This window comes from Cheilinus undulatus, linkage group 1 (genome assembly GCF_018320785.1).
Source record: "Cheilinus undulatus linkage group 1, ASM1832078v1, whole genome shotgun sequence".
Lineage (NCBI taxonomy): Eukaryota > Metazoa > Chordata > Actinopteri > Labriformes > Labridae > Cheilinus > Cheilinus undulatus.
In genome coordinates, this window is record NC_054865.1 from 35,309,060 (window position 1) to 35,333,334 (window position 24,275).

General features: G+C 36.4%; 2 protein-coding genes across 2 annotated transcripts in view; one reads left to right on the forward strand and one right to left on the reverse strand.

Annotated features, from left to right (window-relative positions):
* Positions 1–185: 185 nt before the first annotated feature.
* On the reverse strand, positions 186–5,101 carry tex9 (testis expressed 9). The gene is made up of 11 exons (XM_041789103.1): positions 5,020–5,101; positions 4,104–4,234; positions 3,568–3,792; positions 3,391–3,436; positions 3,204–3,286; positions 2,929–3,077; positions 2,678–2,769; positions 2,203–2,376; positions 1,964–2,098; positions 406–540; positions 186–311 (listed from the first exon to the last, which is right to left on the reverse strand). Exons 6-11 carry the CDS (start codon positions 3,047–3,049, stop codon positions 234–236), a joined length of 735 nt encoding a protein of 244 aa, XP_041645037.1. The 5' UTR covers positions 3,050–3,077; positions 3,204–3,286; positions 3,391–3,436; positions 3,568–3,792; positions 4,104–4,234; positions 5,020–5,101; the 3' UTR covers positions 186–233.
* Positions 5,102–6,295: 1,194 nt separating this feature from the next.
* LOC121510614 (DNA-binding protein RFX7-like) overlaps positions 6,296–24,275 on the forward strand; it is a 30,408-nt gene continuing 12,428 nt past the window's right edge. Inside the window, exons 1-4 of the mRNA XM_041788748.1 lie at positions 6,296–6,765; positions 14,770–14,803; positions 21,911–22,005; positions 22,210–22,332. Coding sequence (XP_041644682.1) covers positions 6,641–6,765; positions 14,770–14,803; positions 21,911–22,005; positions 22,210–22,332 — 377 coding nt within the window. The 5' untranslated portion in view covers positions 6,296–6,640. The remainder of the gene's footprint in view (positions 6,766–14,769; positions 14,804–21,910; positions 22,006–22,209; positions 22,333–24,275) is intronic.

Here is a 24,275-nt window from a genome sequence, read left to right on the forward strand (position 1 = left end):
TTCTTTGTTTTTTTTCTGTTTTTTAAGCACTTACTCAGAATAATAAAAAAGTGATTGTGAGGCATTTTCTAATTTATTTGACTTGTGCTGTGAGACCTTTAATACAATCCTTTAGAAAAGATCAAAGTTTGTCTGATGGCAATAATAAGAAAAGACACATTTCTTCTGATCCATCTTGATGCCTTATTAGTTTTGTTTCACTGAAGTCATGAGAACAATGAACCTCACAGTATTTATGGCTTTCCCCAGTCTAGAGCTTTCATGAACTCGTCCTCTGTGAACGACAGCAGCTTTGCAGCTTCAAAATGCATCTGCACAAAGAAGGTAAAAAAGTGGTCAGTTAAGATTTAGTTTTAAAAGCTCTGCATAGAGTTTCTGTTACCAGGGTATTATAGTGAAACTTACCTTTTGTCTTTTGAGAATGTCAATCAGCCTTAGCTGCTTCTTGAAGCCAACGATGAGCTCGGCTTTCTGTTTTTTAAGCATTTTGTTTTCAGCGAGTAGATTTTCTTTATTTTGAAGTTCCACACTTGTCTTGTCCTTAAAAAAGACAAGATTTGAAGACTGAAATCAGTAAATAGATATTAGATATTAGAACCTACTTTCGCAACCTGCAAACTCATATGAAAGCTAAACAAAGATGTTGAATTCTGCTTCATGTTGAAGTTGTGGAGCTCCACATTTTAAATGTCACTCTGTAATGCATGGTGTTAATTTATTAAAGAAATCAACACATAAATGTGTAGTATTTCACATATTTTTCACTCCTTCAGCACCTTAACAACCCACAGAGGTTTAAAAATAGATTGGATGATACTCTAACTTGGGCTGTTGTGCCATTCAACAAGTTCTTTTTGAATAAAAAATGGCTGTAGAAAAAAGGTGGGTGAAAGCTACATGGGGTCAAAAGTCACCAAAACTTTGTAACCAGGATCAGGTGCTCTTTAGGATAAGAGGACGAGGATATAATCTTAAAAACGGGAACAAAGACTTGCCTGATAACTTTCAAAAAGAGTCCATAGTATAAATGGCAGTCAGAACTAAGAATCAGAGGCGCTCTGATGTAATAAAACCCCCTTATTAAACAGTAATTTCTGATTGAAGTGATTCTTCTCCACATTACATCATTTATGTTTATTTTTATAGTTCATTTTACATGTTTAAGGAAGAATCATATTCCTTAGTAGTTACTAACACTCTTAGGGTGTAGCTGTTTTCTGATGAAATCACTTTTCCACCTTTAAAGAAGAAAAAACACTAGATCTAGAAATGTATTTGCAGTTTAGCAAATAGTTTATAAATAGGAAATAGGATTTTTCACAAGTAGTTTTTTTACAATTTGTTTTAAATTTTAGTTTGTTTTTTTTCTTACTGTTGGCTTGTTTGTTTGTTTTTTCTTTTACAAAAACTACCTCTCTTTAGTTTAATTTTTATTAGTTTTAGTGTTGGTTACTGTTTTTTCAGCAATGTGTGATACCTGTTAGGGCCAAGACTCAAAAGTGTTCTTCATTTTTTTTTTACATTATTAAATTGTTGATATTGTATAAAACTCAAGACCTAAAATCCCCATTCTGTGAAGTCTGCTTCGATCAAAACAGGCTATTTTACACTTTCCAGGCGTGGGTCTTTCAATGTCAGTAATTACGCAGCTGAAAAAGACTAAAACTAAGGATGCTTTGTCCCTATTTTTATTTATTTTAGTTATTTTTGTGAGCACAGAATTAAGTTTGTTAGTTTTTGTTTTTGCTGTAAATCTTAGTTTTTATTTAGTGTCAGAAAACTGAAATGACTCTTACATTTTAGTTATTTAGTTAGTTTTAATCAACTACAATAACCTTGTTACTGACTTGATAAAGAAATATGGATATGATCATCTTTATATACACCCTTGTAAACAAAGTGTCAAGTTTCAGTTATTATGCCAAGCAATAGTAAATATGGGAAAACACTGATGTTTGGTTACCTTGTCTGCCTGTTTCATCTTGTTTAGCTGAGTCTTCAACTTTTCCACCTCCTCTAGAGCTCTGTTGAGACGAACCTCCACAGTGCCGTGAACTGCTGCTGCTTGTTTCTGCGATCTGTTCAGATTTTCCATTTCCTACACAGAGATCAGATGGGGAGAAATCATGTATGGGGAGTGGTGTTACATTTTATCATTTGTTTGCTGGAAATAATCAGGACTTGAATAGAGTGCATACAGACCTTGTGTAAAGCAGACACCTGTGCTTGAAGACCTTCACATTTTTTGCCAGACTCCTCTGCTAAAGCTCGGTGCTTCTCAATCTGTGTTTGCTGAATACTTAACGTTTTCTGCAGTCTGGCTCGATCCTCTTCAAGCTCTTTTATTTTTGCGCTAAGTTTAGCATTTTCATCATCCTGCATTAACAGAGACAGAATTTTATCCACAAACAATACCTTCTATTTTGGACAACAGAGGAAAACAATAGTCTAAAGCAAGGATTTTACATAGGAAAGCAGAGCTTTTGGGCAATATGCTGATTTCAACCCATGGTTATTTTTCACTAACAGATAAGCATCAAGTTTGTGTCTAACTCCTTTCTTGATCAGTCAATGCTCTTTGGTTGTTTAGCTGAAGCTCTGCCCCCCTCTGCTGACACAAAGAGGCAACAACAGTTGCAGTTTTACCATTGTGCAGCTGCACATTATTTCACACTACCTTTCTGTAATATTCATATGAGAGTTGATCCAGTTCCTCTTGCATAATGCGTAGTTTTGCCTTCAGGACTCGTATTTGAGCATCTGAAACACCTTAACGAAACAGAGCAATGAACATTATTGGACTTTTAATCAAATAGGCCTTCACTGAATAAACTTTTATTATTTATTCACAGTTAATAATAATGTTGGTTTTAGACACTCTGCAAAGAGGACAGAACCCAACAATAATCACCATGAGTTTGAAACTACCTGATGCTATGTTGTCTCCAGCATCTTCCACATTTTCAGGGGTGACAGTGTCATCTTTTATCTTTTCCTCTATGCTTTGGATTGTCCTGGCGAGAAAAAAGTTATCTTCTAAAACTGCCATATTGTCTACCTGAGATGACTTTGGGGTCCTGAAAATGAACAATGTGAAATCATATCACTGTCTTGTAGAGACAATATAATGCAGGAAATATTTGATCAAATATATGACCTAGATAGATTGATTTTCTTATAATCTTGTACATCATGAAACTCACTGTTTCTTATGGTGATGCTCTTTTCCATGTTTTCCAGTACACAATGTTTTCGATGCTGAAGTGGCTCTTTTTTTGTCTGATACCTACAATAAAGGATGGTTTAAAATGCTTACAGCACAGACAAACAATGCCTGCTTTGCTACTTTTAGACAAACATATCCAGATGTTATACTCAGAACTCCAGTACCTCTGCTCCAGGCTCCTGTACAGGGCCCTGACTAGTCTTTGTTATCCTGCAGGTTAACAACATTTACACATGAACAAGTAGTCTGTTGGAAGATGATGTTTTTCCATTTGATGTAGATTTTAGTATAGGCCTAAAGGAAATGAACCACAAAAATCTTTTTTAGTAATCCTTTATCACCTTGAATCTTCTTCATCCTCAAAGTCGGAGAGAAAGAGGGCAGAAAGGGGTTTTGACAGAACTTCACTCTGTTCTCTCTGGAATCAAGCAAAAACCAAGACTCTAAGAAAGTAAAAAGAGTTATTACTCAGCTCATTCATAAAGAAAAGTTGATAACTTGCCATAAGTTGTTCTGCCTGCTTCACCAGATCTGCTGTTTTGGCTTCCAGCTCTGCATTAAGTAGTCTGAAAAAGATTTTTTTTCATAAACAATAACTCTGTGTTAGATAAATGCAAGAAATATAATAGATCAACCATGTTTGTAGTAATATTTAATTCATAATTTGAAGAAGTTAGTAATTTTACAAAGATCACTTAAGTTGAACTAATATAAAAGAAAATCGTCAAATTTATACAGAACTATTTGATGTGTATTTTAAAATATGTACTAAATGATTAAGGAACCCTAAACAATTAGTCTCATAATGATAGTGTTGTCTAATAACATTTTAATCTAAATTAAGCAAAGCCAAATATTTTGATATACCCAGCCTTACTTATATCGTTCCTCCTTAGCAAAGAGGTCATCCGTGGGCTGCATCGTTGGACCTGTGGCAGATTTGCACAGAGGCTTTCCTTCAGATCTTTTGGACATCTCAGCTTTGCTACTTGAAGATGGGCGTCTCTTCTGATTAAAGGGTTGAAGCAGTTAACTTATACAGGGGTTAAGTTTCACATCATATCAGATTATGGTCATAAGAAACTCCCCCTGTTATTTTTTTCTCTGGGCCATATAAAATTGTATCACTGAATCGTGGCTGATAAGCAACAAAAGTCCCTCAATATTGAAATGGCAAAGATATGTTAGCAACAATGTCCACATGGAAGCTCTGATATTTCTAAACCTCAAGATGTTCTGTTATAGGCCTACCTAAAGGTTGTCTGTTAAATGATATTACCAGTTTTACATATAGCGACTTAACCCCTAAACAGGGGTGGAAGTAACTAATTACATTTGCCAAATTACTTTAAAATTAATAGTTTTACTTCTGCTTCAGTACGTTTTAACCAGAGTAGCTGTACTTTTGAGTACTTTTTCCACCTCTAGACTTAAAACTCACAGTTGTGAAACGATAGTCCATTAAAGCAGTATACAACTTTACACAGTTTAGCAGAGGGAAAACTGGATTACGAACTGTAACGGTGTTCAGTGTAATTTTCAACCACCACCTTACTTTAAACTTATTTTATACATTCACATAAGACAACTAATTTTGTCCTCCGTTATTTCAACATCTGTGTCTAACAGGTGAGAGGGCTAACTGACGTTAGCTTGTAGCGTACATACGGCAGTTGAGAGAAGGTAAACCACCTCACCTGTTATAAGGAATAGAGTTGAAACATTTACTGGCATCACAGAAACTGTTTTTATACAAGTGTTAAGAGAAAAATACAAAAAAATGTCAATAAAACCTGTGAGACGCCGTGCCGGGGAGTAGGGACCTTTTCTTTGCAACTTCTTCCAGCCATCCTGCCGCAACGATGACGGAGCGGCTCTGGTTGCATAGCAACTGATTCCACAACACGCACTTAGTACGGCAGCTCTGTACGGACAATTTGAGGCGAACTTTCGATGAAAGACCATCGACTCCGAACGTTTTATCTGTTAAGGACTTATGGAAAAGGCCAAAACAAAACCACAGGTCCAAAAATAGATTATACATTTTTTTTTTCAGTTTAGTCTCATATCATATAGCCAGTCTATGAACATTTTTAATAAGAAAGTTAACTATTGTTTAAGACAAACGAAAATGAAATAAACCATAAGTAATATATCAGTGAATAAATAGATAATGATAATAAAAATGATAAATGATGATGATGATGATTATTATTGTTATTATGATTATTATTATTACCATTATTATTCATAATAATAATAATATCAATAATAAGAAAAATACTATAAATTATAAAAAACTTTAAATAATAACATATAAACAGATAAATAAACATATACATAAACAATCCAAAACAACAAATAAACAATAAATAAATAAAATCAGAGCAGTAGCCCAAAGAGTATAACTATATTTACTATATATTAACTATATATCTCGAAGCTGCATGATAGATAAATAAAACACTACTGTATATTTAAATGAATTTATTTTCAAACAGCACTTAATTCAATGCCTGTACATGCAGGCTACTTAGGTGAATTCAGCCCTCCTCTATCTTCACTTTTTTCTCTTTGGAAACTTTTGTATGTTAATAAAAAATAACTTATTTGTGTTTTGTCTGGCTATTTTAGGGTAGTTTGTTCTGGTCTTATCTGACCACTATTGTTTCGTTGTTTTTTGTTTTTTTTGTTTTTTTTTTTTTTTGTTTTTTAGCAAAACGCCATTAAGGGCTTAAATAAATCATGTAGTGCACCAAATTATCATCATCTGGGGTCTTTTGGTTCTCACATGCCTTTTTCACCTCATAAGAAATCGAGTCAATAACTCCATTAAACAGTAAATAAGTACACAAATATTGGCATGTATATATCTATCAAAATTATTCATCAGTTAAGAAAAAAAATATCTAGTTTGTTTAACTGCAAGGTAAGCTACACAAAATGACATTCATGGTAGCCCATTCTGGTCCAGCTTAGTCCTCTGCTTACATGTTGTTTTTAATTCTGAGGGTCTTGTTGCGCATGCGTGTACCCAGCAGCTACTACTCACCATGCACATGCAGAGAAATCCCATAACGTGAGGTGCTCAGCGTACCGGAGGGACAAGCTAGTTGTTTTTAGCTGCTTGTGTACTGGTTACATCTGTATTTTTATCCATGCATCACCTGACGTCTGAGGGCGACTCGTAGTTTTGCTGCTCAGCGTCTTTATTTTACCAAGTGTCCGGTCTTCAAACGAGCGATGTCGGAGGAGGACTGGGCGGCAACAACAACAACAGGGCGCGCTGCTGTCCCGTTAGCATCGCAACGTCCTCTTGTCCATGACGCTTAACACTGCACGGAGAGTATACCCGTCCTCCACGCCTCCCGTCCAGCCCAGCCTAGTCCAGTCCGGTACCGAGGCCCCGCCGTGATGGCCGAGGAGGACCCCCAGCAGCAAGCGGACTGCGGGGCGACGAGGAGCCTGCCCGGCCTGCTCCCCGGGCTGCAGGGCGCTGAGGCCAGTGCCCTGCAGCTTCGGATCAAGAACTCCATCTGGTGAGAAGGTGTTCATGTGCTGCTATGTGCAGGATTTGACGCTGTGAGGGAAATCAATCAACATTCAATAACAGGTTTACACTTGATGCATTGGTCAATTAATCAATACTAACAGCCAATTTAACCAGTTAAAATGATCATACAGGAGTACTTCATAAGTGACCTTGTAGATGCTTGATGCTTCCTCAGCAAAGTGAATGATATAAAAGTAACTAACACTGGTTAATCGAGGATGTATTCCTTTACTTATGCTATTTCTAATGCAAGCACTTTTCTTTAATATTCCATTGGGTATTATAATATGCAGTACATCATATTTTATAAGCTGATAAGATGTTTGAAATAGCCTACAGATGTATAATAAGTAGTAGCAATGAGTCTTGAAGGTATCTGTTGTCATCACTTTAGTGTAATTTTGTAAAAAGTTTGTTACACAGTCATGGGATAAAAGCCCTGAATAAAGGTACCTAACTAACATACGTCAAAAATAGTTTTTAGCACTATACTTGAATGAGTCTTGTTGTATTTCGCCACTGTAAGGAGCTTTAAAGGTGTAATAAGACGTAGTTTCCATTCAAACTGAGTGTCCAAAGCTTAAAGAGTTCATTTGATGATGTCTCAAGCTGGGGAGGAGGATTGACTCTGTGGGCATGTCAACTTTATGCTATAAACACGTTGGTTCTTCATGAATGAATATATGATGAAGTTTTCATTTATTAGGCAGAGGGCTTCTCAAAGTATCAGCCTGTATGTAACAGAATTGATGCTAGAGATGTATCATGTTTGTTCATTTTTCACTAAACCGTAATGTTTATGTCAGGATTAAATCATCTGATCATTTTATTCAGTTTCCAATAAGTTTTCATAAAGTGCTTGTGCTCATTCGTCAGTTATACTGTGGATAAAATTGTACCATTAAAACATATGATCAGCTAACAAAATGATAAAATACTGCTATACCTGTACATGAACACACCTTTAGCTATGTTCACACTGCAGTTAAAAGTGATGATTTTTATGCTTATTTGTGACTCATCAGATTTTATTCTGACAGTGTGAACAACACAAACCACATGGAATCTGTTCTTTTCATATCAGAATCACGCCACTTTCATATGTGGTTCTAAAATGGGTACATATCTGATCTTTTGGAATTCAACTACAATGTGAACAGCCAAACAAAAAAATTCAGATCTGAGAAAAGATCAGAATGAAGCATTAAGGCCTGTTGTTTGAATGTAGCCTTTTATAATAATCCAACTTGCATGTATAATTGTGTAATTCAATAGGTCATGGTTTTGCCTCGCATCTTCCTCCTCATTTCCTCTTTGTTGATTGGTTAAAGATTGGTTAAATTCATTGTCATAGTAGTAAGAAACCATCTTTATTCTTTCTGACTGTATACTCAGTTCCCTTCAACTTTATTATCAAGATACTTCAAGTTTGCGTAAACCAGCATTGTACAGTGTGTGCAAACTGTATCAGTATCTAAATTTACTGTGTAGTTCATACCAGACTGGAGTATTGTCTTACTTATCCAAAATATTTTCATCAAGTTATTGTAAAGCTCATTGTAATCAGAAGCCTTTGCTTACAACTAAAGAAGTATTTAAATGATTGAATGATGTTTGAATATTACCGAATGAAGATATAATAGCGTAAACTTAAACAACAAAACATAATTAGTTAACTACAATACTTGGCTTTAAGTGCATGTAAAGTATAAATTTAGCAGCTCGGAATAAAGAAGATAAGCACCAGTGCCCCCCCCCCCAAAAAATATGTAAGTGTTAGGGTAGTCAGTATAATTGTGTATATTGGTATATTGTCAGTAGTTGGCACTATCTAAGGCTGCGTTCTAACTTAAATGTTATTCTACGTATGAATGGAGCTGATCACTACTATATTACTATATGTTAAACAGCTATAAAATGTCAAAAGGCTGAACCACCAGCCAGCACAACAGTTGAAAACTTGAACAGAAAAAAGGAAACAAATATTAAAAGCAATGCTTCTAATATATGTTGATTCTTTTTAAAAATAATGTACTGTTTTCTGTCAGAATTAAAGGAGTTTGTGGCCAGCTGCTCTCATTCCCTTAAAGCTCCTGTGAGATGTTTTAGTTGATAATGAAATAGACTGAATTTAATAGTAGTGTGTAGGGGTGTGACAAGACACTTATTTCACGAGACGAGACAAGATTTAGGCCCATGAGACAAGACGAGATTTTACACTTTTGTTTTAATTTTGAAAAAAATACATGGGTGGATAATATGTCCTTTATACAACTGGAAGTCATAATTGCAAAGCATGCAGATCTATTCGGAAAAGTTTAAACTACTGTAACTCCTCTTGTACTGAATAGGCTATCAATGCTTACACACAGTTCTTCTTGTCTAACTCTGACTCAAACTGTACATTTTTATGCTCTTCACATCAAACCTTTCATTTTAACAATCTACCACATCTTTATTCTACTACACTATGCACTCATTGCTACAATTACAATAATTATATTTAATATCATATTTAAGTTCATATAATAAAAGCATTTAGACTATTGAGAAAGTACTTTAAAAACTGTTTACAACAGAGTGAAATATAAAGAGCTATATCAGTAAAATCAAACTATTTCTCATCCTTTTTAAGTACATCCATATTTAAAACACTCAAAAGAAATCTTTCTGTCAATAACACATTTACAGTAATTTAGAGAAATAGATTATTTTTTCGTTTTGTGGTCTTTTTTTCTCATAACAGCTTTGACACTGTTGGACATGACACACAGATGTACGTTATGTGTGTGCGTTGGTGAGCGAGTGTGTGTCTCCACTCTGCCTGCTGTCAGAAAACACATAGGATGTGTTTAACTGGAGCTAAAACTTCGCTTTTTGGAGCTAACTATGAACTTTATGGAGCTCAGACAGAGTTTGTTTTGCTAAGTTTACTGCTGCAGTATACAACGGCCCATTGCGCTACACATGCTAAGCTTCTGATGGTGATATGCACAGTTAACAGCTGACGGACATGTGACTGACAGACGGTGAGACGAGAAGGAGACATGATGAAGTAGCGACTGAATCAAAGTTACAAAGTCACAGATACTGGCACTATGAGTGAGTCTGCGTGCACACATGAACTAAATGTTCATTATGATGAACTAAACGTTATGACGAACCTAATATGCATAGGCAGATCATGTGCGGCCCCAAGTAGCACACGCGGAGGAAGGGGTGGGGGTTGGAGTGATGATCTTAATGGGTCACGGATCAGCTCTGATTCTTCATTAGTTCCACCACCAACAATTATAAAGTGTCTAGGGCATCTTTGTAGTCTTTTATAATTTTCAGTTTGGTATTGTTTTCAGTAAGAAGAGCTGCTGCTTCAAGTGTCTGCACAATATTGATCTCGCGAGGTGAATTTTTCTGCGATGAGAAATCTCATGCTGTTTTGATCTCACAAGATCTCATACGTCACACCCCTAGTAGTGTGTCTCTATGGCCTACAGCAGCAAACAAGACAATCTGAGAGAAGATTTATCATTTCTATTTAGCTATTTTCTGCCAGAACAGCCTTTTATAAAATCTGTAGATATAAAAGTGAGCTATGATAGCTTTTCCATGTATACAGAATGAAATTAGCAAAGAGATAAATCATACATCTTTGTCCATGGGTGGCGCAAATGTCAACAAACTTTCCTCACAGGAGCCTCAAATATTAATATATATTATGTGATTTTTCATCCAAAACATTGCTAGAAACATGTACCCACCCTCCCTGTGCAAACCTACGTCCCTGATTGGCCTGCTCCCAATATCTTTAACCCTTAATAGGATTGGAGCATAAATGTTGACGTTCACCTTGATGACCTGCTCCTCAGGTTCTTTGTTGAATGAGACAGTCATGGGGTCATGTGGTTCATTTACAACATCACCTCTTCCTAAAGTAAAGTTGTGCAAAAGAAGGAGCGGATTTTCATTAAAGCCAGCCAATCAGAGGGTAAAATTCACCAGGAAATAAACCACACAGAGTCACTGGAAGCCTTTCTACCTTTTTTTTTTTTCTTGTTTGTTTTTGTTTTTTTGTTTGTTTATTCCCTATTTTGTGATTTAAGTGTCAGGTGTCGTTAAGTTAACCTATCTGCCAAATCTGCTCACTTGCGGCTTAATGAAAGTCTTTCCCGCTCAGAGAGCTCCCTGGCCCCTGGTAACAGTGAATTAAAGTGAACTGTTCTTGTCAAGGCTTAGAGCGTCCTCTGATTCTGACCTGTCTCTGAAATTGACCCGCCTTCTGTCTCACTGTCAACAACAGCCTGACCTGTCTGCAGATTAGGAACTAGATCTGAACAGGTTATACTTGTGTCTGCAGTCGCTCTTTGTGTTTCATTCACTGGTTTAAATCAGTAGGATGAATGTTTTCTAATGCTTATTTTTTCCTTGAAAATATTTTCACAAAGATAATTCCCAAAGGTCCATAGACAGATTAAAGGGTGACGTGAGTCAGCCGATTTTAGCCTGCTCAGCCCTGACTGATGACCTGCTGGTCCTCTCAAATATAACCAATTTGTTTCTGATTTCAGACACAGGCTAATGAGGCATTTCATGCTGTGTGAACAGAAAAATAGATACTGAACTGACAGGCGCACACACAAAAGGCCATCATGTTGGCACTATGGACGTGAGGCGCCTATCAGCAGTGGAGAAAAAGCTTTGAAATGCTCCATGCACTTAAAGCAACTATCTGCTCTTGGTGGATCTGTGCATCCCTATGTATTTGTGCGCCCCTACTTCCTCTCTCTCAAGTGGGTTTGGGGACAGTGGGATGTAAATAAATTATTTCATTAATATTTCTGTAATATTCTTTGGTTACGGTGGAACACCTAAGTGATAAAACCCCAGCATATGAAGGTGTTTGCACCTCATGCAATTTAATTTATTTTTTAATGAAAAGTTCATCAACAGTCAGTGCTTTATTATGAATATAAAATCTGATGTCTTTGAAGGTGGTGTCCAAAAACTTTTCCGGGCCATTACAGTTTTTTCAAAGATTGTTTAAAGAAACATAATCTTTGGCAAAAATGGGTAGCAGGACAGACCAGAAAAAAGGAAAAAATTGGCAAGCAGTGCATCTCTAGGTATCTCAGGCACGATATAGAAAAAATTGAAATATGCAGTAATATTAGACTTGTGACTATGATTAATTAACTGAGATTGAGCTGTAATTATATGAAAATTTCATATCACAATTTTGTGACCATAATTAGCATGGTAAGCAGTATAATCATGGTGTTGTTAATATGTGATGTAAATGATTAAAAAGTACATGTCACACTGAAATTGTTTCACCAGTTTTTATATATATTAAAAAAAAACAAAATTAACATTAAAACATTAACATGTAAACGGTAAATGGACTTGAGCTTATAATGCGCTTTTCTAGTCATCTGACTCCTCAAAGTGCTTTATCACAGCAGGCCACACCAACCCATTCATACCCATTCACTCCACATTCACACACTGATTGATCGTAGAGGTTGCTGTAGAGAATTAGCCATCAGTATTAGATAATCACTTTCAAAAGCATTCATACCCACTTACATGTCACCAGAGAAGCAGTGGGAGCAAATTGGACTAAAGTGTCTTGCCCAGGAACACACTGACTATGTGACTGCAGGGACTGAACCCACGACCTTCTGACTGCAAAATGACCAACTCCACCTCCTGAGCTACAGCTGCCCCCGTGGCTCAGTTGGTAGAGTGTGAAAAGTAAACATAGAAAATCACTTTGATCTTTTTTGATACCAAAAGCTTTTACAGATATTATATCCATATATCCATATATTTTATATGTTTGATAGAACAGAAAAGTAGTGAGCTGCGGCAAGGGAGAGACAGGGAGAAAGATAGCATAGTGGTGGGCAGTCAAGCAGAGAGAGTAAGGTCTGGTAGTCACAAAGTGGTGATGCAGAGATATAAGATGTTATTTTCTAGGGATGCATATTATCTGCATGATAACTGTATTGGCACATATTAGCTTATAAAGTTGGATATTAGTATCCGCAGATATGAACATTTCTGCTAATATTTACAGCCAGTATATTGAGCGTCCATACCAGCAGTATCGGACTCTACACACTCAAACAGGGGCCATTGTGAGCCCTGAAAATTTTAAATGAAGCCACAAATGGACCCTAAACCTTCCAGACTGTCTACTTTCCCACTCCTCTCTCAGCTTGACTACTGCCTTGCTGCCACAATGCTCTTTAACCCAATGTAATCAACCACTAACTGCTATAGCAATGATAGCATTTTGTAGGAACAGAGCAGTTTAGCACTGTTTTGATCTAGATAATGTGGATAAAGTTGTCCAGAGGCTGTGTGAAGTTATATTCACTTATAACCAAAGGACTGATGATGAAATTCAGCTCAAGGATCTGGACGCAACTGCAAAAGAGATTATAGGCAGGCAGTGCTAGCACTGCTAACATTAGCCACACTCTTCAAACCAACTTCGCATCATTAGAGCGTGAAGTTGGGTTACAGAATGTATTTAGACCACTTGACTTTAGAGTAGTTGACTAAATGCAGTCGTGTTTTGCTTTTAATTTGATGTGAAATTATAGGCCTAAGAACATCACTAGTGTGTAATTATCAGTGCCATATTGGCTAAAATGAGTTTGGAAATAGCTGCATATTAGATATCAGCAAAAATCCAAAATAATGCGTTCATATTATTTTCTGATTATTTCTCGGCAGTTGTGCTCCAAAGAGCTTAGAAACACAACGTCTGCTCACAAATGTGCAGGAAAGTTGCAGGGTTTTGTTTTTTTTTACTGCTAAAGACACACTCCGTCAGTGCCTGTTGTGTGCCTTTGCCTTGCCCTCTATCACAGCTTCTATCCCTTTCTTTTTCTCTTTGGCAGTCAGCAAATTTGTTTCATTAAGTCCCTTCAATATATCATGAAAATGCATGCATAAAGGTAATTATCTGTTGCAGACAGACAGCTAATTATAGGAAGTGTCCTGTGTTCTGGTATCTAAAAGTTTTCTATACTTCTCAACATGCAGACTTACCTTCAGTAGACCTACAAAACAAACCTACGTTGCATGCTGCACCTGCATGCCTACGTCTGGAAGACTGTTCGGTTTTAGGTTGTTACTGGACAGCCTGGAGGCCTAGTCCCTGAGATCATTTCAAAGCACTATAATCTACCATCTCATCCCTAAAGTGGGATAAATTAAAGATAGCTTATTAGCACTCCCATAAGCTTTTTATTTTTTAACCAATTTTTAAAAATAATTCTGAGTGTTACTAATATCCTGTTCAAGCTTTATCTGATGCCATCAAAACGGTGTTAAAGTATTATCATTGTACTCAGGCATTCATCAGGAAGTTAAATTGTGCTTTTGCTGAGAGAGAAAGCATGACTTGTTAAATAGTTTATTTATTTATTTATTTTATTTTATCAGGAATACTCATCATGCTATAACAGGGAAATAAAGATTGATTTCCCAGCCCTACCGTAAACTTGATATTTGTGAGGTATTTAAAGTCCTGGGGTAAATGATGAGCACATTTATAAACTAATACAGAAGACATGGGTGTACAGAATAACAGGAAAAAAACTGCGATATTTGAGAAGTAAAACTAAAATTATGGTCAAGAAGAAGTGTTTAACTAACAAGAAACTCTATAACTAATAAAATTCTACCTTCTAGATTAGATTAGAGTGGTACTAAGCAGATGTAAAGTATATCTACACATGATAAACTGTGCTCTACATGAATAAATGCTTTCTGTTAAAGACAATGTTAGCACAGTGTCTTCCTCTTTTTACATATGACAGCATATGTTCCTGGCGTGGGATATATGACCTGAGAGATGCTAAAGGGAGGGTCGACACATACCAATCATTCCTCCGCTTTATAAATAAATACACTTTAGACATGAGAGCTCATATTACACCAGCTTCATACTAATTTATACTATGTCTTCATTTTGCAGCAAATCTGTTCAATCCAAGGTGGAAAACATACTTGTGAGTATTGTTTTACTGTTTTTACCTTCAGTTTGCATTTTTATTGATTTTTAAAAATCTTTTCATGTTAAAATGTTACTCTGTTTTATATTTGTGGCCCCAGCATGAACGGCCAACCATTTATGTTTTGTGTTTGAAGGACTACAGCTTATTATATACCTGATTATATGGAAACTGTCAAAGGTTGTTTCACAGTTCAAGGAAGAATCAGTTAAAATTTGGCACATATGAGACTTAGGGTGAAAAGGTGTTTTAGGATTTCCGTGCTTTCTAAGTGTATTTTTTGTCATTTTTCTTTTTCAAACAAGGTTGATTAAAGTTTCCCAGAACCTAGAAGACTTTATTCCACAGGACGTCATCTTGGTTTGTAGTGTGTGAGGTGAATTCAGGGACACGGATACTGATGTGTAGTGAGTCTATGGTGACAACAAAGGATTAACCTCTGAAAGCAGCTTCATGATTAGGTCAGATATTCTTTCAGTAAACCAGCATCATATAGTTGTCTCCTTTATGAATAGAGTGTTAATCATGTTATGTAAGCCAAGAGTGCCTGTAGTCTGGACCTGTTTAAGTTTACCTTTGATATTTACATAATATTTTCAGCCCAAAATAAGAAAATGTTGAACTGAAGATAATTTAATTTACGGATTCAATGATTAAGGGTTTAATGTGGTAAAATATCAAAACTAATTCAATAAACATTTTATTCATCAATTTACTGTAAAAACAAGCCATTACTCACTTTAAATGTGTGGGTACTATAATTATTCTGTTTGTGCCTGAAAAATTGCCCAAAGTGATTCATCCTCTATCAAGTTATTTATAATTAACTTTTATTAAATTTAGCACAAAAAGTAAGGAAAATTGTGGTAAGGGGTGAGCAGCAGGGCTGAGTATGTGGGTTGCACCCATGAAAAATTTCCCAGATCTTCTCTGCCAATGTCAAACAGCTTATTCTGCCATTGACTCTTGTTTGGTGGATTTGATGATTGAAGTCTGAAGAAACAAGACATATTGGCAATCTAACAATTTGTTCATTTAACAAACAGGAGCCTCAGTAGCGTGTGGAAGAACCATACACAGCCACAACAGCCTGGCTCCTCCTCCTCATGCTGGTCATCAGCCTGGTCACACACTGCTGTGGAACGGTATCCCAATCTTCAACTAGTATTCGTCACAAGCTGGCCAACATGAATGTGTTGGTCACTCCGGCAAAAGAGAGACCAACACAACCAGAGAGATACCTTGATGAGACTCTGTAACTAGTATCAATCCCATATCTCCACAGTCTAGGACCAAACTCTATCCTCCAAGATGATAACGCTCACCCCCATAGAGCAGAGACTACCTCCAGAATTTGGGAGTGGAGAGGATGGAATGGCCCAGTCCTGACCCCATTGAACACTTGTAGGATCAGCTTGGGCTTGTGCCAGAGTATCCAACTCAACAGCATTGGCTGACTTGGGACAAATGCTGGTTGAAGAATGGGATGCCATCCCACAGCAGTGTGACCAGGCTGGTGACCAGCATGAGGAGGAGGTGTTAACTTTGCAATATGTCTTGTTTCTTCAGACTTCAATCATCCAGTCTACCAATCAATATCAAACAAAAGTCAATGGCAGAATAAACTGTTTGGCATTGGCAGAGACGATATGATGGGCGCAACCCACATACTCAGCTCTGCTGCTCATCCTACAAATGCATGTTCCTTACAAATGTGGCATCATTTTAAAAAGAAAAAACAGGCTTTCCAACGGTATAAGATTTATTGCCAAGATAATTGTTACAACAAAGAAATAATCAACCAAACACAAATTGCCTTGCTTTTTGTGATAAGTTTATGTTTTTTATTTAAGATTTTTACACCTTTATTGTTGAGATAGTACAGTGGATAGGGTTGGAAACTGGGGAGAGATTAGATTGGGGGATGACCTGCAAGGAAGGTAAGATTATGTGTCACAAGCAGAGGTGTCAAGTAACTAAGTACATATACTTCATTACCTTACTTAAGTAGAAATTTTGGGTATCTATACTTTACTGGAGTAATTATTTTTCAGCTGACTTTTTACTTCTACTCCTTATATTTTCTCGCAATTATGTGTACTTTCTGCTCTTTACATTTTAAAAATAGCCTTGTTACTTCTATTTCATTCCAGCTTGTTTTCATTCTGGCTTGTCATCGTTCAAAAAAACACTAAAAAAAACCCAAAAACCTATCCAGATAAATCGCTCCATCAGGATAGAGTGAATTTGATTGTGGTTGGATGAGGAGTATAAACATAATACTATTCCGACACCCTATTGGTTTATATGATCCATCGCACCTGCGCACGACACAAATCACATCACACTCCAGCAAGCAAATAGCAGACGTATGTAGCCTAGTACGAAGATGTCCGTGGCAGAGACTCAAAAGAACTGGAGTGAAACGTCCCAATCAAGCACCAGTGAGGAGGTTGGTAGCCAGGAAGACCAATACTTATAGGCAATTAGTCATCATATCTTCCTCTCCGTGAAACACACGTTAATGCTCAGTAGTACACATGTATGGTTCTTGAATGTATTTGCATTGTACTAAAATGTGTTCATTTTCAATGGGCATAAATACGGCTGAAACAAGTGCATCCCAAATTTTTCAACATTAACATTTTAATATAACATTATAGTCATTATGGCCTTTAGAAAATGTTTTTTTGGGGAGGTGGGGTAGTGCACTATAGGCCCCTGTGGCGCGGCATAAGTTTTTGTCCTTAATGGCAGTTTTTCCCCCTTACATTACTTTTACTTTTATACTTTAAGTAGTTTTGAAACGACTACTTTAAGACTTTTACTTGAGTAAAAAGCTTGAGTTGATACTTAAACTTCTACAGAAGTCTTTTTAAACCCTAGAAACTATACTTCTACCTGAGTAATGAATGTGAATACTTTTGACACCTCTGGGTATTTGGGCATTCATTTTTTTTTTAAATTTTATGTTTAGTCAGCTATGATAGTCCACCAAAAGCTGGGCAACATCACATTTGCAATTAAGCCTAAAGAAAGTCACTGCTCCCAACCAAAACCAGCTGGTGGAAAAAAATATCTCAATTTGTACTTTTTTTTTGTACAATTTATGCTTTTATGTGTACATGAAGAGAGAACACCTTAAACATTTATCATTAAGCTAATGGGGGGGGTAAGTGGGTTTTGTTTCTTTACTGGACTGTGCCAAACTAGCCATTTTAGCCTATTTCTGGTCTGGACCCTCTTTAACCGACTTCATGTTCAACAGATCATAATGAAAGTGGTCTACAAAACTGAAATCACACAACATTCAAATTTAATCCTAAATCAGGCTCTTTTGGCGGTTTTTGTCTTTACTTGAAACATTTGAGTATCACAGCATCTGTTCTTCACACTTTTTGGTGTATTTAAGAGGCTCATGATGCTTTTTGGCTGTTGGCTATGAAAATAATAAATCTTTTGTTTTTATCTTAAACCATATTCACATCACAGACTCATTTCAAGTTAGTTAATTGTTGTTTTTTTGACCATTGTTGTCTTAACCCCTAGAAAATTATTGTTCTGGTAGTAATGGATAAAATTATATGAAACAAAGCCAATAACTACCTTTAAGCTCTTTTTTCCAAGCACAAAACAAAATTCTTAGATTTCATAATTAACAGAACAATAAGTGCATATTAGGTCAGGAAACAGGAATTCCTAAACGTGCAAATCTGGAATAACTCATCAGTAACTATTGAAAACTCCTAACTTCATCGGGAGACATAAATTAACTGTGGTATCTATCAGGTATTGTAAAACAGAATTCGGTTCTTTCTTTCAAGATCTGAAGGTTAAATATTAATGAAAGCTTACTGAATCTTTTGAATATTCACATTTGGGAAATTGGATAAAAAGGAACTTAAATCTTGAAATTACAGTTCCAGCAGAAATAGGGAAACTAAAATTGAAAAGGAAAAACTGGGACTACTAATAGGTGCTGTATATAGTATTCCTATTAAAGGTCAACATAACAAACAGTTATCCCCTTTTATAACAAATGCAATGAAGGTCTCAATATTGTAAATGCAAAAACAAAATGTAAGGACTGCTCAAAACTTACATATGTTACCACCAACAAAAATCTGTCAAATTCAACATAGGTTTAGGACAAGAATATATTTTAGAAGAGACACAATCTAGAGATTTGACTGCAGCTTATCTGATACATGTTTAAATGCAACTCTCAGACTGACTCCCTCATATATGCCTTTTAGTATTGTGTCAAAATAAGAGAAACTTGGTATCATACTTAAAAGTGGATCTCATTAAACTGTAATAATAAAGTGGAATTTTAATCAGTGATTTGTGTCTTTCAAAATTGTGGCAAAATAAAATATCGAGTGGGAGGCAAATTTTATTTTCATTGTTAGTCTGTGTAAAACTAATAGTGCAAAACTGGAAAAACAAAGAAGCATCCACTCTTCAAAAATAGAAAGCACTAATGAAACATTTGAATATTGAACGGACAATATAGCAGGACAACAGTAAAGAAAGGCTAAAAGGCTAATGGCATCCTCTTAATAATAAACAGCAAGGTTTATCCAGACTAAATTTGTAATACAAAGTCCATAGATACATAAAGCACTGATATAGTTTGAAATTGAAATTCGTTATCACTAAAATGACTTGTTTTTGCATGTATTCCTCATGGCTGCTCAGTGTTCATCCAACCATGAATCGTGTGCTGTGGTTCCCTAACAACCAAGTGGTTAAAGAGAGAGGACTCACAAAACAGCATTTATTCTTAGGAGCCAGTTGAGAGAGAGAATATTTCAGAGGAAAGACATATGCGTCTGTGCACTCAGCACGCAGCAAGCTGTCTGCTAAGGAAAGTGAACAGCAGAGGATTGTAGTTCACCTTACACGCTCCCCTGCTCCGTCTCCGTCTGTCTGTTCTTACTATATGTGTGCACGTCTGTGTGGCTCAACTTTATTTCTGCATACTGTCTGGCAGAATGTTCAAGTTTACCACCTATGCACTACTAGGCTTAAATTCAAGTTATATTTTGCCTCTCACTCTGAGCTCAAATGCCTCACTGTTGGGATGGTGTGCTCATTGATGAAGCTTAGCTCCAAAAACGTTTGTATGAGCTAAGTCTGGTAATGAAGAGTAGTCTAGCAATGCACTGATGCAATTTTGGACTCAAACTAGACATGTTTTTTTGTTTTGTTTTGTTTTTTCAACAAGATAGTTGAATTAATATAACAGGTCAGAAAACTTTCCTGTTTTGCATCACTGATTGTTTTTCTTTTTACTTTCCAAATATGTAATCTTCACTCCCAGTGACTTAAATAACAGATTAGAATGAAAATTTCATTTTTTCCTAAGTATTTCCAAAGTGCTGTTAAATAAAGCAACACATTTTTAACTCGATTCAGAGAAATGAAGTCAATGCCACAGTGCAAAAAAACTGCAGTACAGCGAGTGTCCACTTGAGGCTGGCTGCAGGAACACTGGCAGTCATGTGCACAACACATGTTAAAAAGCTGTTCTTTTACACTAGAAATAAACTGTTTTACAACCTGATTCAGAAAAACGAAATGTCTCTCAGCTAATGTCTTGATGTCCTCAAGCTGTACAGAGCATGAATTTTTTTGTACCACAATCATTTTGATCATATTTAGGAAAAACAACAAATAGTTTGTAAGGCAGACGCTACTCATCTGTCAACCAGAATGCTAGCTAGCTTAGCTGACAGGAAACCGAGCTCAGTTGGCAGGCCATTTGGTTGATCCAAAGTTCAGCTGAGACAGCGATTTCAATACGGAAGCTGCTGCGGATTGGCTTCAAAAGCAGTTTGAGTCCGCCTATTGTAAGCAGACAGCTGACATCACACAGGGTTTCTTCAGTTCTTTTTACAGTCTATGGTTCTGTCCCCTTTTTGCTGGATAACAGCCTGCAGTCGACTGTTGTAGTACTCAGCAAGTCTCTGACACGTCCTCTGAGGAATCCCAGCCCATTCGTGTTTGGCAAATCTCTCGAGCTTCTCCAGATTTGACGGCCTTCTGGCATGGACCTTTGTCTTCTGTTCACCTCACAGATTTTCACTCAGATTCCAGTCAGGGCTTTGCTCAGGCCAACCAGTAAAGTTCACTTTGGTCTTCTGGAGGTAGTTATTCACCAGGAACCAGGCAGGTTTTGTTGGTCATGTTGGTAGACAAAGCAACAACAAAGACCAATTTTTCCTGCTGACTGCTTGAGGTCTTCTTTCGGATCTTCACATATCCATCTTTCTTCATGATTCCTTCCACCTTGATGAGATTCCCAGTTCCAGATACACCAAAGCACACTAGTTTCTTTCCAAAGTCTTTGAAATCTTTCTCTTCCTTCCTCTGCCACAATTATCCATGATGCTTTTTCAAGTGACAGCTCAAACCCTTACTGATGGTTTTATACTGTGTGTAAATTGGAAGATAAACCTGTTTTAACTTGATTTTTCCAGATTTGAGGATTACAACATTAAACACATCATTGCTTAACAGTGGTTTGTGCTTTGGCTCAACAGAAAGGTCAGATCTAAAGGGGCTAGTAGTTTTGACCTTGGTAGTTTTTTTGTGATATAATATTGTTTCTGTAAAGTAAAATAATGTAAGCATCCAAGATAAAACTATGATGGTTTGGAAAGATGTATTAAAAATTATTTGCTCTGTTTAACAGCACTTCTGAAATACTTGATTATGATGGGAATCTCATATGTTTGTTTTGTTTTTTTTTAAAATTACTTTAATCACAATCATTATGGACTGATGAAATCATCAAGTTGTTGAGAATGCTGAATAAGAAGTCTCAAGCTGGAGAAGGCACCTTTCATTTTCTTCAATTTCATGGCAATCCTTCCAGCAGTTGTTGAGAGAATTGAGTAAATTTTACGATAGTGAATGATTTTATAATGTGATCTGATATTTCAATTGTTAGAACAACTATAAAGCGCTGCAATACAAGACCAAACAAATAAGATTTTATACTGCATTGCTCTTCTTGATTGGTAAATTGCCTCTACATATGATATTATTTTGTCTTGATGAAGAGAAAAGCCAAATATCTTTTTTCTATTTTTACAGCAAGATGTGGAGAAATTCTCTGATATTGAAAAACTCTACCTCTACCTTAAGTTGCCTTCTGGTCCCAGCAGCAGCAGCAGCAGCACTGATAAAAGGTAAGAATAATCCTGCCCTCTGACTGAATACAGTATAAATGTCTGTTTGCTGCTGTCTTTAAATGCTTTGTATGTGAATGACAAAGAGATACAATTATTGTCACACACGCACACTCTCAGCATGAGGTAAGAGAACTGAGTAGGTAAAGTGTTGCAGCTTTTGTCTTTTTATTTAATCAATTAATGATCCTTATCTGCTCTCAGTGACCAGAGCGCCCTGTCATCAAGCCGCACGCAGCAGATGCACGCATTCAGCTGGATCCGCAATCACTTAGAAGAATACCCAGAAACCTCTCTGCCAAAACAGGAAGTCTACGATGAATACAAGTAGGTTCAAAAAGGGGAATGTGTTTGCTATATACAAAACGTGATTTCAAAAAGTTGGGACAATGTGTTAACTATGATTTGCAAATCCTTTTCCATCTACAGTATATTCAATTAAATACAGCACAAAGACAGAACATTTGATGACAATTGATTGTTCCACAAAAGTTGGGATGGGAGCATATCTATCACAGTGTCACATCCATCATCTTTTTTTCTCACAACACTAAGTAAGGGTCTGGGGACTGAAGATACCAATTACTGAAGTCCCATTATTCCTTAATGTTTATCTTAAGTTACTTAACAGTGCGTGGTTGCTGTTCTCATATTTTCTATCATAATGCACCATTCATTTTCACTGAGAGATGGGTCTAGTATCTGTAGTCAAAGCCATGCTTATGAAACTCCTCTAGATTGGTTTGCCTTTGTCTGGCTGGTAAAAGCAGGGGCATCATAACAAAGACCGATGTTTCTCCAAAAACCTGTTTGCCTCTCAGCATTTATGGTACTTTCACAGAAGTGCAAGTCACTCATACCATTGTCACTAATACACCCCAACAGATACTTGATTTTAACAGGGTTCCTGCAGATATTTAAATAGTTTTAAATTAAATATTATAAATTTAAGGCCATAAAAATCTTTACAAATTTTTATTCATACTAGTGAGTGTTCTTAAATTTTAGAGACACTTTGACTTAGACTTGTCTTTATCCAATGTTTCTTTTCTACATACATTTATTAGATCTTTTTTGAGTAAATGCTTTTTGTGTGTTATGATAAATATCACTATACCTTACACTGATAAAAAAATAATCAAATGTAGATGTTTATGACTAAGAAAAATCTCTTTTCCTATATTGATTGACATTTCATTTACAGTGAATTACACCAGATAAATAAGCTCTGTCCGCTGGGATGAGAAATCTCACACGCCTTTCATTTTATGGTATTAATTTTTCTCAGCTCGGGTCTTAAACTTGATACTTAAAAGCGCTAACTTACTTAAAAGTGTGTTGAACCTTGTTTTGAACTTTGCATTAATAATAATCAGGACAATCCTGTTCCTCTATTCTCCAGAGAGCTCCATGGTCATTATTTCCAAAAACAATTTGAAATGTGGACTTGACAGACCACATCACACTTTAGGCCTGTCCGTCTCAGATAAGTTGGGCCCAAAGAACTCGTTGATGCTTATGGACGTTGTAAACATACGGCTTTTGCTCTGGATGGTAAGCGTCTTCACTTAGATTTGTAGAGGCAGTGACATACTCTGTTAGCTGACAATGGTTTTCTGAAGTGTTCCAGAAACCACATCGTAAGATCTATTACAGATTGATGTCGGTTTTAAATATAGTGCTGCCTGAGGGGTCGAGGTCATGGGCATCCAGTGCTAGTTTTTGGCTTTACCCCTTATGTGAAGGTATTTCTCCAGATTCTCTGAATCTTTTGATGATATCATGGACCACAGATGGGGAAATCTCTAAATTTCTGCAACATTGTTTATAAAATGTTGGATTGTCAGTGCGGTCTTACACAAAATGGAGAATCTTGTGCCATTGTTGATTGTGAATGAGCCTTCTAGGAGTGCTCCTGTTATACCCAAAAAATGTTACCAAAACTTATTACCTATTAGTCTACGTACCTGTGGGATTTTCCATGTTTTCCTCACCTTTTACACAATGGCCCAACATTTTTGGAATTGGAGTTAGTACATTAATAAATGTTTTTGAACACTACCAGTGATTTTCAAGCAGAGACTTTCAATCTTGCAGTATCTCTTATAGAATTGTATTACTCATAGTTTCTCATTGAACACAAACTCTATTTTTTACCCTTAACTTCACTATGTGTTTGAATATTTTCATTGAAGTTGGACCTTTGAATGGATGAGCTACTAATGTGTGAGATTCTTACTCTGGCGGCTGAAGCGTCAGTATAAATAGAC